The sequence below is a fragment of the Lampetra fluviatilis genome, chromosome 13 (assembly GCF_964198595.1).
Source record: "Lampetra fluviatilis chromosome 13, kcLamFluv1.1, whole genome shotgun sequence".
In the NCBI taxonomy this organism is placed as follows: domain Eukaryota; kingdom Metazoa; phylum Chordata; class Hyperoartia; order Petromyzontiformes; family Petromyzontidae; genus Lampetra; species Lampetra fluviatilis.
The window spans coordinates 13,992,200-14,010,677 of NC_136287.1; the positions used below are offsets into that span (position 1 = coordinate 13,992,200).

Consider the following 18,478-nt stretch of genomic DNA (forward strand, 5'->3'; position numbering starts at 1 on the left):
TGTCGCCTGCTTAGAGGAACACGCGCACACGGGCAAGTCCAAGCACTTACAAACAACAACAAGCGCCATTGGCCACTAAGTGGCGGTGACGTCACCACGACGCTTGTGCCAGGCTAGGAGCACTTTGAGGCCACGTGAAGTGTCGAACGCCCGCTGGCAGGAGGTCACGGGGCAGACCCTGCAGGTGCCACGGGTCGACTGGCTTAAGATGACTGCTGGCCCCCTACTGTGTCAACTTGCTGTGCTTTAGCCACCCGGCGCTCTGTTCGTTGTTGTGAGCGTCGCTCCTCCGCCCTCCGTTGTTGCTGCTGGAGGGCAACTGCCTCCAACTGCCCAGTAGCAGTAGCAACAACATCCTTAAAACACAAGCTCACGCACAGACACACAAGGAGCACACACTGACACGAATACAGACACACAAGGAGCACACACTGACACGAATACAGACAGAACGAGGACATGCTCACATTGGCGAGCACACTGAGATGCACATCCTGACAAGCAAAGACATGGAAGCACTAACACGCACACACATCATTCATGCACATACATTGCATGTATTCAATCATTCCTCTTTGCAACATTATACTAATATATCTCGTTTTATTGTGTATATATGTCCTTAATTATGAATAAATCGACAGAAACAGGATAACACACATACACCTCCAAGCACACTCCACAGACTACAATGCATCGCACACTTTGAATGACCTAACCACGCAAAGCCCTCTGCATCCACGTAGTCGCCAAACTAAAGAGAGGAGGTGTTTTATAACAGGTGAATTTAAAGTTTAACCACATACAAGAGCTCCTGAGGCCACTTCGTATAATTACACAGCTTGGTTAACGATGCCAATATTAGGGAGAACGTTTGGCACATAAATAATTTCCCCATCTCTTTGAGGGCACTGCATTCCCTGGGAGGCAAACTTTGTGTTCTAAGTTTGTGTGATACACCTCACCAAAATACTTCAGGGACCCCTTTTTGTTATGTGGGCGAAGCCGTATCGATTTTTTTTGTTTGTTTTTGGGAAAGACACGGGGTATTTGATGGAAAACTGCTGTGCATCTCAATTGGTTTCCACTGCGGTGGAAAGTTACGTGTTCACCCCAGCCTCAATCCCACGCACGATGGAGGAGGATAGAGGAGGAGGGGAGGGAGACATTCTAGAATCTAGAACAAGCGACGTGTGGCGTTATCGCAGCAGCAGTTGCCGGTGCTGCTGGAGGTGTCGATGATGATGATGACGACGACCCTTTGCGTCTTACTTGTTTACCCAGGAAGATTTCGGTGTGTGCAGCCCCAACTCTCGTACGCGTTGCAAACGCACAAATATGAATAAATGTTTGTTTACCGAGTGTCGAGTTTGCGTTGTGTGTGGTGGTCAACATAGCCTGCAAGTCTGCGGCTTGCGTGCTTACACAATGCTAGCCCGGTAAGCACCGTGGGGGCCCGCGGGAATCTCTGCGGCTTGCGTGCTTACACAATGCTAGCCCGGTAAGCACCGTGGGGGCCCGCGGGAATCACCGCCCAACCCGCGATAGCGAAATGCAGAGAAGGGCTCGGTTCAATAACGACCATGCAAATGAGTTTACACGCAAACTAATTATGATGCTAGATTGACCACGAAGGCATTTGACGGCACAGTACATTTTATTGGGTCACCGGCATCGTTGCGTGGGTTGTGGTGTTGGCGCTAGACGATGCAATTCAGGATCCGAGGATAATTTATCTTAATTTTACGCAAAAAAACTAAATGATAACAGGAAGCAAGGAAGACAACGTCGCGACCAGAATGCCGCGTGGCCAAAAATGATGTGTACCAAAACAATTCTTGACAGATATCGGAAGGTGATTATTTTGTTGAGCGAATTTTTTTTTACAAATCATAATTTAAGTGATCCCATCCCTTGACTTAATTGCTAATACGTTTTTTTTTCCATACAGCCATCAATGCAAATGATGCTAAATACACGTTCTAGATGTGACAATATATTTCAGTGCCCCCCTATCCCAAGTGAGCTATGTTGTTGTTGGTATCCCCACACCTCAACCTGTGCCCGCACCTGCCTCCTCTCTTGACACACAAAGACAAAGATCCCCCCTATAGTCTTCACAGACTCTTGGGGCAAGTGCAGTTAGCGAGCACCTATGAAGCCCGGCACGGCACACAAAAGGGGTGGGTCGCCAACACCACGCCCGGCCGCCTTTGTCTCCCCAGTGGCGATGTTTTTAACACAACGCACCATGTACTCATTTTGTGGCTGAGTCGACCTAGGGGATGCCCAGGACCTGTTCCGATAACCGTCATTGGTCTTGGCCGTGAGCGAGAATCGAACTCGGGTCGCCGAGTTCGTAGCGCAGCGCGCTGACAGCTCCACCACCGCTCCCCACGCGCTGTCCAACAACATCGCGGAGCATGGAGGCTAGACAAGGCAGGAGCCTTGAGAGACTCTGCTCCAGCCACCCACCGCCCCATCCCTCCCAATGTCCCCCCCTCTACAGCACACACCAGCCTGCTTCCACCATCGCCCCTCCCGTCACGCCCTATTATCCCTTGCAATATCCCTTCCCCTTACCCTCCATTATATTTTCTGTTCTCCCCCCACCACCCCCCCTCCATCTCCTTCTCCTCACCCAAGCCATTATCCCCTTCCAATTCATGCTGTTGCCCCCCCCTTCCTCTATCCCTTACTGTCCTCACCTTATCCTCCATTATCCCCCATGCTCTCCCCTCTTCCTCCCCTATGCTAATGCTATTGTATATAGACACAGCACTGTACAAATAACACGTGTAGACTGATGCTGATAGGGTCCTCCTTTGTAGTAGTGTGTGCAGCACACCACTGCGCGTAGATGTAAGACGTGCAGCATCTTAGGTGCGAAGGTTCTCGGCATTGTGCAGACCACCAATTCAAAAGAACTGCCACGTGTGGCCATTTCTTCATTTAGACGACCAACCTTAACAAAAAATTGATACGTGGCAATCCACCTCTGCACAGTTTGTTGTGGTGGGTGCCTCACAATAACCTGCTTAACATTGTAGTGCCGGAAATAATCGCTGATTTTTTTTTTACCAACGCAACGAAGTAAGAGAGAATGTCAACGCTCGTCCTACTATAGCCACACATCACAGCACACTAACTCACTGGAACGAAACACCAACAGCCTACACACTTGTGACCACGTCCTCTAATACGCTGGCTACGGAATCAATGTATATTTTGTGATTTAGTTGGAATGAATTGGAGAAGAAGGTGCCAGACAAACCTCTCCGGCTATTCATTCAGCAGCCACTCGCATCTCTTGAGCTCATGGCAGAGGTGGCGAAATCTTGGTTTGCCATTTCAACTCCCATTGTGTTGGGTATAGAAAGGTCTCGGGTAATTTCACAAATGTGGCAACTCATTAAGACTGCAAAGCATCACAGTGCATGCAACATAGTTATTGACATTACCATTCCGCTCAATATATGCCACACTAATCTGATTTTACAAGCGAATCAATTCTAGTCGCGTGTAAGTAAAAATGTATGGCCATTGTCATTTGTTTCACTGCCAAAGCAGTACCAACATTTTGGCTATTCGCCTTTCATACCTTCTGGTTACACCAGCCCACAGGGGATTATTGTGTCCGTCCGTCGTGCATCCAAAAATGGGAGGGGTGGGGCTTGGTGGAGAGGGGAGGGTGGGGTGTGGCTGGGTGGGGAGGGTGGGGCTGGGTGGGGCTGGGTGGGGAGGGTGGGGAGGGTGGGGCTGGGTGGAGAGGGGCTTGGTCACCCCGTGGTGCCCTTATAAAACTCAACGTTTAACCGACTCACGCCGGCTTGTGCCCGCCGGCTTGTGCCTGCCCTCAGTCGGACATATTTGCAGAATACACCACGCCGCCGTTGACCCTGGCCATTGACCGAGCAACCCAACGTTCCTACCAGCTCCTTCCGCAGGAATGTGTTTATTTTTACCCCCATGTATGTCTAACTGAATACCGCGCTTTATATGTCTATAAGAAGTCTTATATACAATGGTGTGTAAACTTCATCGCACCTGCATTATTGCATGGGCAGCAGTTTCATCTGCACTGCACCAGGTCTCGATGTCCTGTAATGCAGCATACAGCATCTTCGGGTCGAAAATAAATAAAACGATGTTGCACCTTGTACAGAGGGCTTGCTTGCCTCGTGTCTCCCATGTGTATCTCTAGAAAATTTAAGACCAATTAAAATATTTGGCCAACGGAATCGTACGCTGAATACATTTCGGGGGATTCCTGGTGTGACGTTCCAGTATTGCGATGCCATGCGCAGTACGTTGCGTGTGATGCGGCATGAATGTTTCATGCTTTTATCTTAGTTTTTTGACATGCACAGCTCTTTTGTCTATCTACTGCTGGATGATGGCCTTCCCACACCATGCGGGTCATGGGGGATATTTGACAATGTCACCATCCTGGTCATTCTGGAAGGTGGGGAGCATGGACGTTGGAGCATAGGGCAGTACAACAATTAACTTTGCTGCACCGACCTATGCTGACAACATTAGCCCTCCAGAAGCCTATAACACCTGTTATGCATGGCAGTCCCCCATCCAAGCACTATCCAGGTTCAAACCAGCTTAGCTTCTATGGTCTGATAAGATTTGTCACGTTCCGGATAACTTGGTCCTAGGCAACGTATTGGTTATACCTTTAATACAAAGTTAATATGGGTTATGTAATGACTGGAGTCTCCAGTGCACAGGTATCATTTCCTGGGCTTGAAATTCCCCTGAGACAAAGGGACAGCAAGGACCCAGTTGGCCACTTGGACGTTTGGGTGCGGTGGGCCAGGTCACGCACATTCAGGATCCCACTTTGCTAAGTCACATACGCTTCCCCGTTGCACAGGTTTTATTGCGCCCTTAGAATTTCCCACAGAGATCTGCAGAGGGGATAGATGGGGTGAGCGGGCCGCTGTGGCTGGGCGGTATTGCCTCAGTTCAGGCAGCTGTTTGTGTAAGCAATATTTGCTGAATGATTGGAACGATATGATGGATACTCATGTTGTGAACAAGAAGAGTTCTACGATGTTGAATAGTGGCCACATTTATACATATTGTATACACCACCCTATGCTGGGGTCGATTGGTGAGGGGGGAGTGGTGGTGCAGCGAGTAGCGCACTGCACAATGAACTTGGTGACCTGCGGTCGATTCCCAGCCACGGCTAACATCAGTGGTCAGTGATATCGAAACTGGTCCTGGGCCACCGCTTCATGACTTTCTACTGACCAGCATGGTGAAGTATGGTCAAAAGACCCCTGTGAACCCCTGATTTTTTTTGAGTTATCAATTGTTGTTGGACATGATTGTCTGCTGTTTCGCTGCACATATTGGGAGCTTCCTCGGTACATTAATGGAGCACATTCATCCAACAGTGGATTGCCAAAGGCCTGAAGCTTAAGTGGGGTATAATGTTCGTGGAATCATTTCATGTACCTAAGTTATTAGCTCGGTCATTGCGTTTGTGAGGCGCGATATAAAGTGTTGATCTTCTCAGAACGAAAATATCGTTCGGTAAACAAGGACTGCATTACCGGCACCTGATGTTCTGTGTGAAGAGGAGGTGGTTGTTTTTTTTGTTATCAGGTTTGGAGTTGATTATACAATATGTTCATCGGGTTTTTTTCTCACTAGCATTGTTAACGACAGTTCCCTTGTGTTTGTGCAGCAAATGTAGCAAGCCAGAATCATGGATTACCTATAAAATATAATATTAAGTCAGTTTTTGTCAATTTTGAAAGAATTAAAATGCTAGGCTTTTACGCTGTTGAACATCAGACCAATCTATCAAAGGGTTGCCCCAAATTTCGAGACGCAAACCAGAGTTTGGAGTTGTTGCAAATATTCCAGTGTTGTGGCTGTGAGGGCAAAACACGTTTGCTACTTAAATATTTCCAAAGACGTGTTATAATATCCATGCATGTGAATGCTTTAAAAAAAAAAAAATTATTGGAACTTCATAGAGCTGTTGCTCACAGTAATGTTTCTTTTGTATTTTTGTCTTTCAGTAAAGAAAGCAAAGCTTTCGGGACCACCAGGTAAGCTGATGCATTCCAGCCGTCATGTGTTACCCCACACAACAGATTTCTACCATTTAAAATGTTTTTTCTTATGTCTTATATGACAGTAAAAGTGACATGGCTGTCATCTTTAACTGTAATCTGACCATCATGCATTCTTATTCATATTCTTGGTTCTTTCGGTAAAGTCACGTACATAGAAATATATATAATTAAATGAAAAAATAATGTATTCTCTTTTATTGACCACCTTAGAGTTGAAAAGTTTGAGTAGAATAGCATTTTTGCTCAGTTTTCCGATAATTACTTTTTCTTGGAATACACTGCCGTGCTGGGGATTTGCAGCACACCACAATGTGTCAGCTGGGTAAACATATTTCTAAATTAGGAGTTCCATATACATGTGGTTGGTGTCTGTGGGGACTTTATAGTGTCTGGTTTCAAGGTCCGCCAAAGGCATGGGTGGGGGGGGCTCGTTTTGGTCCTTGAGTGCAAGGAGTGCTTAAAATCCCGCTCTATTGTGTTTGGTCATATAGTTAACATGCAATAGGATATCTGAATGAAACCGAACAAGATGAGTGGAATGTATGTTATCCTCCTTTTGTGGAAAGCTCACGGATGGTGGCACAGTGGTTAGCGCACTTTTCTCTTAACCTACCGACCTGTGTTTCATTCTCAGCCACGGCTAACAGTGGAGAATGATTTCTGAATCAGTCCTGAGTGATTGATCCACGCTGACCATCTTGTACGAGTAGACAGACAAAAACTACAAAGGACTCGATCAATCTCAAGAATTATTTGATGGAAATTTACAAACAAAATGTCGAATGTGATTGTCGGGTAAAAATGTCTAGCCACTCCTTGCTAGCCACGGTTGAGAATTGAACTCGGGTGATCAGGTTCATGGTGCAGTTTACGAACCACTTGCAGTCTTGTTTTAATTTCTCACTCTATGTCGCCATTGCACATGTGTGCAATACAGGAGGCAAGATAATGCTTGTTGTGGGTGACGTCGTCTACCTTGCGTATCATTTCTTGCGTCAGAATTCCAAGTATTGTGTTGACAAACGTCACGAATGCATCGCGGCATCAGCGACAGTGTTTCACAGACGCACAGGGTAGCTGAAGTTTAGGTAAATGTCACGTTATTGTTCCTGGATATTCAAAGCACCTCATGCGTGACGCCTGCCACGTCACGCGCATGACGTCATCGTCATAATCCCCAGCTGTTGTTTATCCATTGCTGTGTGAAGGCCTCTTCACGATGTCATCATCCCTCATGGCTCTGCTGTACCGCAATCCATTTCACTCCTGCACGTGGACTCATTTCATCGTTCCATCTCTGTGGTGGGCATCTTCTTTGGTGTGTTTCCTCCTCTGGCTGCCATTCTATCACCAGCCTAATCTGCCAGCCATTAAACACAGTGATGTATCTTTCCCAAGCCACACTACATTTTCTAAGCAGTTCACGTAATACCTCTAATTTGCATTTTTATCGGCAATCCGTGTGTTCCCGTTTCTAAGTGTAACTCCGAACGTGTCTCGTGACATCATAATTCCCATTCACTCCCTCGTGTCTCGTGACGTCATCGCGCCCTCTCCTCAGAACCACATCCCAATGTCGCGTGACATCATTACGCCTCTCATCACCTCCCCAGTGTCTCTTAACGTTATCAGCCCTCTCCTCCAACTCACTAGTGCCGCGTGATGTCATCACCCCCCCTGTCTCAGCCTCACCCAAATTTCGTGTGACGTTTATCAACCCCTTGTCCTCACCACTCCCGCGTATCTTGCTGTCATCACTCCCTCTCCTACACCTCACCAATGTCGCATGATGCAATAACCCGGCCCCCCTCCACCCTTGCCCCCCACCTACCCATTACAGTGCCAGGCCCCCCTCCTCCACAGTATGACACAGAACGCATTCGATCGATCGGCTTTCGATCGCTATGCGAACATTTTGCTCGTTTTGCGAACAGATTGGTCGAGATTCAAATTTCTCGTCATAGCGGTTTCTCGTAGAAAGAACGCTCTTTAAGCGAGACACGCATGTACAGAATTTGTTGAATCACCAAAAATCATACATCTACTTGTCTTTGGAAGCCATGGTACTGGTATATGTTTTAATGTCAGTCCTATTACGTATTTAATCAATTTTAATCGTTAAGTAAGATGCAATTAAGTTTTAAGCCTGATGGTTTATTACAAACTTTCCTTTTTAGCCAACGGATAAGTATGGTAGAGTAAATTACCAATTCATTGCCAGATCCTAAAGTTAACTGTTGACTAAATACAGTGCAATAGAATGACTTGAAAAAAGGCCTTTAAGAGATAAATGTTGCTGTAGTCACGTTATATTGATCTCCGCTGACTTTGATGATCTATTAATGAGGTCATTGCCGTCTATTCAATACACAGAGCTTGTTTATATTGGTTTTTATTGTGCCGGGAATTGGGGACATTTCCAGCAAGTCCGTCTGTGTAAATTGTGGACTTGGGGGAATTTCAGAGCCGTTGCAAGGACTATGCTTCACGTCATGTGCCACCTACAAATACTGCAGCCACATATTCCTCTTCCAGCACGGCTTGCTTTGTGCCGAGAAATATAATGCAGCCAAAGCTCTGTAATTAAAATAATTGATGCATTCAATAAGCCTCCTCCTTTAGTTACGCAATGCACAATCACACATGAAATATTAATAGATTTTTTTTCTTGCTAAAATCGGCAGCAGCCTTGGCGGGCCACCTGACCCAGTGTTGTAGCAGCAATCTATGTTTTGTATGACACCTTAACAGCTTTGAACGGTGTGGTGAAATAATAATTGAAAGTTATTTAAAATTCCAGTAAATATTTTTTTACAATAACGACAAACGTTAAATACTGCAGTCCGTAACGTTGCGCAATGCTCCTCTTCCAGAGTGTGTGGCGATAACGCGCACCGCATGCGTTCCCGATGGGAATCGAGCGTGCACTCGTGCCCGGGATGCGAATGCTGAAAGGGCCATCGACCCACATGTAGCCAATAAGAGGGCATTATTTAGAATAATACAGTAATGATATTAACATATCCTTTTTACACAGTGTAATTTATGCAATCGCATCACAACGCGGTTGCAATCTGCAAACGCACAGGCGCATACATTAAGATGTTTTCAGCCAATTAATGAGCGCTAATGCGTGCGGTTATAGAATGCTCATGTGGCACCGCCACAGATACTCATGTATTTACATACGCATTATCCATTCTCACTCTATTCGTCACAAGATTAGTCATCGTGCAATATGTGCCCACTTTATTAATATTGATTATCCACCTGCGAACCATTATAAATCTACGACAGTATTGCCAACGCTATGTAGTTGAAACGAGTGAGTAATAAATCATGTAAATTCACATCCATTGTTGTCAGTCCACTGTAAGATGAGGGCCTCTCTCCCCACGCCTTGCGGGTCATGGGGGTTACCCGACCACCCTTCATCATGCTGGTCACTGTGGGTTGCTGAAGCTGGGGAGCCTAGGTATTGGAGCATGTACAGTACAACCAATGGCAGAGCCAGGATTTCCAGGTAGTGGGGGCAGCCCTTCCAGCAATGAAAATGAGTTGTTAGTAAGGACTTGTCCCTTGCTTTTTATCCGACGCGTGTGCGGCGATGGCGCAGCCATCGATCGAGGGTCGAATTCGAACCACGTTGTGTGATCGGCATCGCGCTCGCTGAAGGTGTTTGCCTTCAGGGAAGTCGTGTACTGTGTACGCAATTGCGCACAATTCTGTACAATTCTGTGAGTCACTTATAACTGCTTTGCCATTACTTATTGCCAATTATGGACTCAAACTATTGTCCTATCATCTCGTAGAGTCCCTGGCATATAATAATATGCTACACAGTGGTAGTGGGGGTCGCAAAATGCCTATTTATTACTAATGAACCCCAATGATCCGATCGAAATTCCTAATTTCGATCGGATCATTGCAGGGTCACGTGCCCCTCCTCCCCCTCCCCACTGGCTACGCCAGTGAGTACAACAATAGATACTTTTTTTACAGTGCCCTATGCTGACAAAGTAACCCTGCAGGAGCGTACAACACCTGTTTTATGCATGGTGATTCCCCATCCATGCATTGTCCAGGCTAAAACCTGCTTGGCTTCCCAGATACGACCGCGGTGGGGTGCATTCCAGGTGATTTGGTCATGGACGGATCATAGGTTGAGTGTACTGCCTCACCATCCGAGGCCTGAGATATGAAATGTGGATGCTGCGCATAATAATCGAATAAACATTAGTGCCTCATCTACGAAGCGGAATTCTTAGATGCTAAACGACAGGTAAAAGAGTGCACTGTGGATACTGGGAAGAATCACACATTGGCCTGACCCTACGGACGTTCTTTTGGGGTAATTTTCCCAAAATGTATTCTGATCGTACGATCGGTGTCATGTCACAAAATGAAGTGTCCTTTCCGATCTCTTAGTAGGGCGCTGCAACCCTTTGCATTGCAGAATGGCTCACAGAAGCAGATATGACAGAGCTACCTCTTAAATTCCTCCGAGTGACCGCTGGTCAACACGCAGTAGAGGGGGCAGAACTTTCACCCTCACTATGCATATGAGAATGATGTTCTTCACATGACGGGAAAACTGATATTTTAATTCTCATAGTTGGAATTTAGCCGAATTAATGGCGATCCAAATTTAACGTGATTGTATTTTTGTGTAGTCATCGTTGACTGAGCTCAGACCATCATCTCACTATGCTTGAGGACCCTGATTAATTGCAGCCACCTTGCCTGGATTTGAACTATGGACATCAGGGATGCCAGGAGTCATAAATAAGTGGACTATAGTTCATAAACGTTTAACAGTACTGTACAGTGGTTTTATGCATGTGTTGTTGTGATTACAGTGTTTTTCTTCTCTGAAGCCATTTGTGAGCCTTTTACTTGGAAGGGCGTGGTACAACCCCAACCATGGCCTCTCTACAGTCAGCTGTTGTTGTTCGTGCCATTGTTTTCTGCACGTGTCCTTTCCAACTGCATTTGAAGCAAGTCTGGTCAGTTGGCATGGCAGGTTGCGAGTTTTAATCCTGGTCGTGGGGTTGACTCAGTCCATCGATCCAGGAGGGTCAATACTATAAGTTCCACTTTGTGGTGAATTCAGCATTGGTTGACTATTGGAAAAACTTGTCCCAGCCACAGGAATGTGGAATTTCCTCCACTGGCTCATGGCTGTAAATAGGAGATGAGCACTGCAGCAGTGCTCATTTGAGCAGGAATTCACTTTGACGTTGAATGTCCCTTGAAATAGAGGCGTATAACTCAGTTTGGGTCTCACCTTCACAGTAAGAACGACAAAGTATATCAGGTGTTAGTTCTTATGTATCAATATTGGAATATCGAACTACAAATATACGCAAGATTTTAAATCCACAATGTGTTGGATATTTGCTTTACAACTTGTTCGGCGTTGACCAACCTGGAAATGATTTCCCTGCTTTTGAATTAAAATGTTCCCGATTATTTAACTTCTACCATTCACAGATATTCTCATGAAGGGAATATATTGGTCCACAAAGTGTCGTCTACGTATTTATTTCAATATACCACGCACTGTACAGTATTTCCAACTGACAGATGAGGAAAGACAAAATGGTGTAACGTGTTTACGTTCATTTACAGCGGAAATTTATCTATCTGCCTCGCATCCTGAAAACACGTTTCCTTTTGCTTATTTGATAAAGGCACATCTTACAAATGTCCCTTAATTGAATAAGGTACAATTTACAAATGTATCTAGGTTTGTTAACCTTATTTTCCACTGACGCATGCGTACGACTAAGGTTGTTTGGGAATATAATGACGCACGGACATGGATTGCTGGGTTGATGTTCATTGATGAAAGACGTAGAGGATTATGACTTAAAGTTATTTTTAAATGAGCCTTTCACATGGAACACAACCTGGTTCTGTCCATCGCCTGCTCGCTCCCAACTTGACCTTTACTAATGAGTTACTTAACATGAACGCTGTGATCGGGTGGCGCACTGCAAAGTGAGCCTTCAATTATTTATGTCGCAATCCAAACTACAACTCATTGCGTGCGAGTTGTGAATGGGAGCCCTAAATGTCAGATTATCACATACCTGCTTCTGAAGACATTTTCTGCAGTAATTGGTTATGAAAAATGTTTAACCCTTTGCAATATGGATTTTAGGATTTTTCGGAGTCAATGTTTTTATGAGTCATCTAGTGAAGAACAAAGCAATGCTCTTTGGTGGTTATTCCCAGCTGTGCATTGACTTTTGAGGTAGCCCTGAGTTACACATTCCAAATTGGTGAATTAACATCCTGGTAGTGTGTCGATTCAACCTATCATCAACCAATGTATAAAATGAGGACCACTTTGTAAAAAGTCTTCAGCGGTTGTTTTATGGGTGGACAGGCACCTGCCTTAGGAATGTGAAGTTCCTGCTGACTCGGCACTGCCAATTTGGAGGAGTGCCACCCACCGCTATGTCAACATGAGGATACTTGGACACTTGAAAATGTTTGGACTTTGGTGCGGTGGTACAAGATATACCTGACGTTAGCCCAACCATGTATGTCCAGGCTATATTTTCCCCATGCCACATTTTAGTTTCAGTAACATGTACGTTATTTAAGCAAAACTACTGTAATACAACCTTTCAGTTTAGAACGTGGCCGCATTCATGATCTCGTGGTATTTTTGGTCAAGTATATTTTTTTACATCTGACCCAAAAACCTATATTATGAATAATATTGGTCGCGAAAGCCTACGTGTTAAATTGATCCACACAAATTTCGATTTAAAGCTTTCGTGACTGCAGGGATTCATCTTCTTGGTTCTTTCGGTAAAGTCACGTAGAAGGGAAATAATAAAATAATTCTCACGACGTTTTGGACGGCTGCTTGCGTTGTGGCCGAAACGTCGTGAGAATTATTTTATAATGTTTTTAAAATTATTTTATTATTTCCCTTCTACGTGACTTTACCGAAAGAACCAAGAAGGTTGATCCACACACTTTGCAGTTCTGGTAAAACACACGCGAACTGTACACTCATGTTACACACGTCCGCTTTGCAGCAAGCTTTCTACATTGTGTGTATCAGTGAATACACAGTACTTTTTTACGAACAGAGATAAACTATTTTTAACCTGGATTTAGTTTTGGTTACCTGTACTGTATTGTACTTAATGTTGACCCTGCAAAAAGGGCATTGTGGCTTCAAATGGGTGTCACTTGGATATACTGTAAAGGCAAACTATCAGTGGGGCATTGCACCAAAAGGAATTGATTTTGTCAGTTGGGTACTATTGAGGGGAGTGGCTTTTAGTGGGTGCAGCCACAAGCTTTTAAGTGAATTATAAAATATATCTTAAATTATTTAGCAGTGTATGTTGGGCACAATGAACATCACTGACCTCATTCTCCTCACAATCCAGGATATTTGTCCTGCTTTTTGTAGATTTCCTGTTTTTTGTTATCACATTTAGGAGTGTTTAGAAGCAAGGCATTGCATGGCTGGTGTAACAATTCCACTCATTGCTGCTACCCGAGTCACTCGATCAGGGTGGAGTGAGTGAATGAAATTCTGAATTGTGTTCTTACACACGTTTATCACTGGTTGAACGTGGTTGAATGTCGCTGTTGGGAGTCACAGCTCTGCTTTTCATCGCTAAATAATGAATTAAGTAGGCATAAACATTAAATATCATAGACCCATTTTGGCAGTATCAAGATAATTAATTAAAAAAGCATATTTGTCTGCATTTTACCACGAGTATGTGGTTAATGCAGATTTTATGCCTTGTCATAGGTATCTATTTGGCGTTTAAACATATTCACACCTGTATTTATGCCGTAAAGTAAAGGCACATAAGTGGTGTGCAAGCACAACCAACAAACAAACACTCTCAACATATTCATCAATAGCGCTGTGGTCTTAAAATAAAAAAAATATGTCATGTGACTTGGTACCTGCTATGATTACAGCAGTGCATACCGACTGTGGTGGTACTTGCTCTCACTACAGTAGTACATGCTGACTCTATAGCAGTATTTATGGACTCTATAGCACAAAGTACTCACCTGACAGAGTGGCGTGGTGAGGCCTAGTCCCGTGCAGAGCCTCCGGCCTCGCCTAGATTGTCCAGCCGGCCGAGGTGGCACCTTAGCAGGCTGGGGCTGGGCCTTCTACCCCTGACTCCCCCCCCCCCCAGCCACGATCTCCCCGGCCGCTCTGCAGTAATATCTACGGCCTATAGTGGTAGCATCTGGCGACTGTATATACTAGTAACTGCACGCATCGGTGTGTGGGGGACATCACACAGTGAAGATTTAAGCTCAGCATTTAGTGTATTTTTTAAGCATTTTTAACGCGAAAGAAAATGTCCCCCTCCCACTAAGGCGTACGACTTGGCATGGGCCGTCCGTCCCACCAAAGGCGCGTGGGTTGGTATGGTCGCGCACGATCCATAAATAAATAAAGAGATAGCGCTAAAAAATCACACTAAATCGCTAATTAAACTTATTAAAAGTTGACGGATGGGAACAAGTAATAGCGCTTGCTCACAGCTGGGCTTACGGCGTGGTACCTGGCTATATTTATTTAACCTAAAACCCCACCGTTGGAGAGCCAAATCCTTCGCAAGCTCGCGAACACACATAAAGCCACAAACTGACAGACAATGTTTTACTTTTTTACGTATAAAGTAGTTCTTAATACAACGGGGTAACCATATAATGACTTGACGGGATAATGATATAGGGTGGTAACCACCACGTGTAACTACATAACCACTCAACGGGATAATGACTTAAGGTGGTGACCACCCCGGTTAGCTACGTAACCACTCCACTGCTTGGCCCACGATGCCGTGCGTGAAGCCCGAAGACCGAAGATGTAGCTGGTGGATTCCATTCTCAGAGACGAACAGCCCAGATCGCTCTCAGGACTCGGCCTTTATCGGCTGCGGTGTGGCGACACCCCGCCATTGGCCACGGCCCCTTCCAGATCCTTCTTGGAGACTCTGGGCCCACATCACGTGTCCCTCTCACCTCCTGTTTGGCCCTCGTTACTACCTCATCCGGTCACGTGCCTTCTCGGGTTCACCCGGACTACCATGTCCTCACCCGACCTCTCTCTCGCTGTCACCTGAACTATGCCCCCAAGGGGCCCTTCCGTTCCATACTCATCCTGGTGCTAGAGAGAGACTCCACAACTACAGTGCTGCCCTTCTCTCGGGACTGGCGCTACACCACAGAGACACTATACACGCCACTACATCATTATTATTATTATACGAATGTGTTGGGTTTTTATGTCAAAGGCAGCTGGAGTGTGAGTGTAAGTCAAGGCAAATGGAGTGTGATTGTAAGTCAAGGCAAATGGAGTATGGGTGTAAGTTAAGGTTGCTGGAGTGTGATTGTAAGTCAATAAGAGTGTAAGGAGAAGCAACAATTGGTGGCTGACTGAGTGCTGGTCTGGTGCCTTTGCTTGCTGAGTTCAAAGTGATAGCTTCTGCGTTACGATGGCAACCCCTTTAATTTCCGTCTGTCACCCGTGTCGATCACATGCACGTCTTCATGGCAGGAAGCGGGCCGAAGGTGCCGACCTCCTTGGCATCCTTTTGCTGGGCGAGATTGGAATTGTAAGCCGTGGAATGGTTCATGCCAGTGGTCTGCAATGACCGCGTAACTTCTTTATTTCCTCCCCTCATTAGAGTACCCAATTTTCTCGTGTCTCCTCCCCCAAGTTTGGAAACTCCCTTATTTAAAATGAGCGTCATATGACCTGTTGGTCTCGTTCCGCAGCACCCTCGTCAATCTTATTTTTACACCATCCTCTATTCTGCAGTCTATTTTAAAACCAACTCAATTGTAAAGGCGTATATATATAAACTAAAAACGGAACATCGGTATGAAGTTTTTAATGTTCATACGTTTTAGCGCTTGCAGCAATAAGGTCAAAATATTTTAAATGATTTTTTCTCCTACATCGCGCAGTATCAAATTACAAACGACGATGAGTTACAGTCGCCGGTGAAAGCTGGGAGTTTTTCTTGTTTTTTCTTTATTCGTGTTGCCAAGCTTTGAGCCTTACATCCAAATTATGCTCTTGTCACTCTGGCAACAAGGCAGATTAAACTGCCGGCAGGGAGCCCTGGCAGTGATCCTACGGTTCGGCTCAACTGCTTTCTTACTGCGCAGGCTGTTTGATTGGTGTCTATCGTTTCACAGTTTTAGAATGTACGCGTATTTTAATACAGCACAGCTGCCATATGTTTTTTGTGTGCAAATTTTAATTAGCGCCTGCATCAATTCACGTTTCACTTGCAAGTGTTTAATCGGTGCTTCTACTACTACCTGCCATGACAAACGGTTTCACAAAATTGGTTATGAAAAATATATTTAGAGACATGCATGGTTTGAATTATATTGAGAGACACGAAGAGGGAAGCATGCATTAGAGAACACAGGCATGTTGGAAATATAATTAAATTGTGAAGAAAAACAAATGTGGGCTAATTCTAGATTTGAAGTTTTCGTGACTGCAAGGATCCATACTCTTTGGTTCTTTCTGTAAAGTCACGTAGATGAAAAAAAATTAAAATAACTAAATTAAATCACGACGTCTCGGAGGCAACACAAGCTTCCATCATCAGGTGGAACAGCCACAGCACTACAATTTTGCTGTGGCTGTTCCACCTGATGACGGAAGCTTGTGTTGCCTCCGAAACGTGATCTAATTTAGTTATTTTCATTCTATTATTTTCTTTCATCTACGTGACTTTACCGAAAGAACCAAAAATGTGGGCTAGGGCAGGAGAAGTCACCCGACGTCACCATTCTTTTCTGATGGTCATTGAATAGTGACAGGGTGACAGCCAAGGAATGGGAACACGTGCGAGAGAGGACGTCCACAGGGGGAGATGGAGCGATGAAATCAGCTCGTGTGCGAGTGGTCAGTGGAATATTACATCACAGAACCATGAGGCATGGTGATGGAGACCATTCAGCAATGGATTGATTATGGGTGATGATAATGAAGAAGAATATTCCATGCAAACACTGAGTATAAACATTTGAGTATCATACATTTTGATCAATCAGGTAAGGGGGAGTGGTGAGACTGGTGATAAGAATAAGAAAACTCTTGAAAGTAATACTTTGCTTCAGATTATATAAAATGGTTCACGGGCTGTGACATGGCTACCCTGTGCCAATAACACATCGTACATGATCCTGTCATGAATATAAAATAACTCCGGACCACATTCTCTCAAATTTCTGTAAATTGCGTGGGCACATGGGAGCCATGTGCTCTTCTCCTACATTTGTTAGTGCAAGAGCTCAGACAAATGATGAGAGCTCTCTACGGTTTACGACACCGCGGATCGGAGTGAGTCCCAGGGCTTTCTTGAGCAACGTCTTTGTCTCGACACAACTTGTCATGGTGGGTAACATAGGGTTCCCATTAAAACTTCACGAATGTAGGCTACTTTGCGACCCAAATACGAAATAAAATAATCCTTAGCTAACGGTGCAGGAAAGGGTGCACCATTTGTGTTCACGTTGGATACAACCCTTTTTCCCCCTCTGTTGTCTTCTTCCAACGCGTTATCCAGTCGTGTGATCAACACCATGTCATGACGAGGAGAGAGATCCCGTTCGGAAAACCCACACATGTGATGCACTGCTCGTGCACTCTGCTGTCACGTTTCTTTCCTGTTGGGTCAAAGTGATTTTACTGTATCTATAATTCTCATAGCCAAGTTAAGTAAAAACAATAAACTAAACACGTGAAAACATGGTTTAATCATGTGTGGCTGCCCAGATCTCAGCCCGTTGGTGATATTGTACAGCAAATGAAGAGCAACTATTAGCAATGCTGGATCTGCACTCTGACCTTTGAGATACCTGGCCACCTCTGGATTTTGTGTTTGAAGGATGTACAGTGGTAGGTCTCAAAAGTAGGAATACATGCTAATGAGGGTCACATGAATGTAATTTTAAGTACCAAAATATAAGAATAGGGTTTTCCCGTTTTTTCTGGCAACAAAACTGAAACCTTTTTACAAGGAATCATGTCTGTATTAACCACAATACTTGTGGTCAGTATGCAAACAAAAAACACACTGATAATATAAGCATTGTCCTTGAAACTGATTGGTCCACACCAGAGACAGCTTTCTTTTGAGCCTCGTCTCAAACGGTGTTAGACCAGAGGACGCCAAAAGTCGTACAGCTCAAAAACAATGCCACTATCAGAGTAGTGAGAGCTCGAGGTGAGCATCTACATCATGGGGCCTCCTTTGCCAGTATCAAAATATAAGAATAGGGTTTTCCCCTTTTTATGGCAACAAAACTGAAACCTTTTACAAGGAATCATGTCTGCA

The 18,478-nt window shown here is 44.8% G+C and overlaps 1 protein-coding gene across 5 annotated transcripts in view; it reads left to right on the forward strand.

The window, feature by feature from the left end:
- Positions 1-18,478, forward strand: part of UNC13B (unc-13 homolog B) — a 176,022-nt gene that overhangs the window by 4,675 nt on the left and 152,869 nt on the right. For all 5 annotated transcript variants that reach the window (XM_078862355.1, XM_078862357.1, XM_078862358.1 and 2 more), the window contains exon 2: positions 6,048-6,077. In XM_078862355.1, coding sequence (XP_078718481.1) covers positions 6,048-6,077 — 30 coding nt within the window. The remainder of the gene's footprint in view (positions 1-6,047; positions 6,078-18,478) is intronic.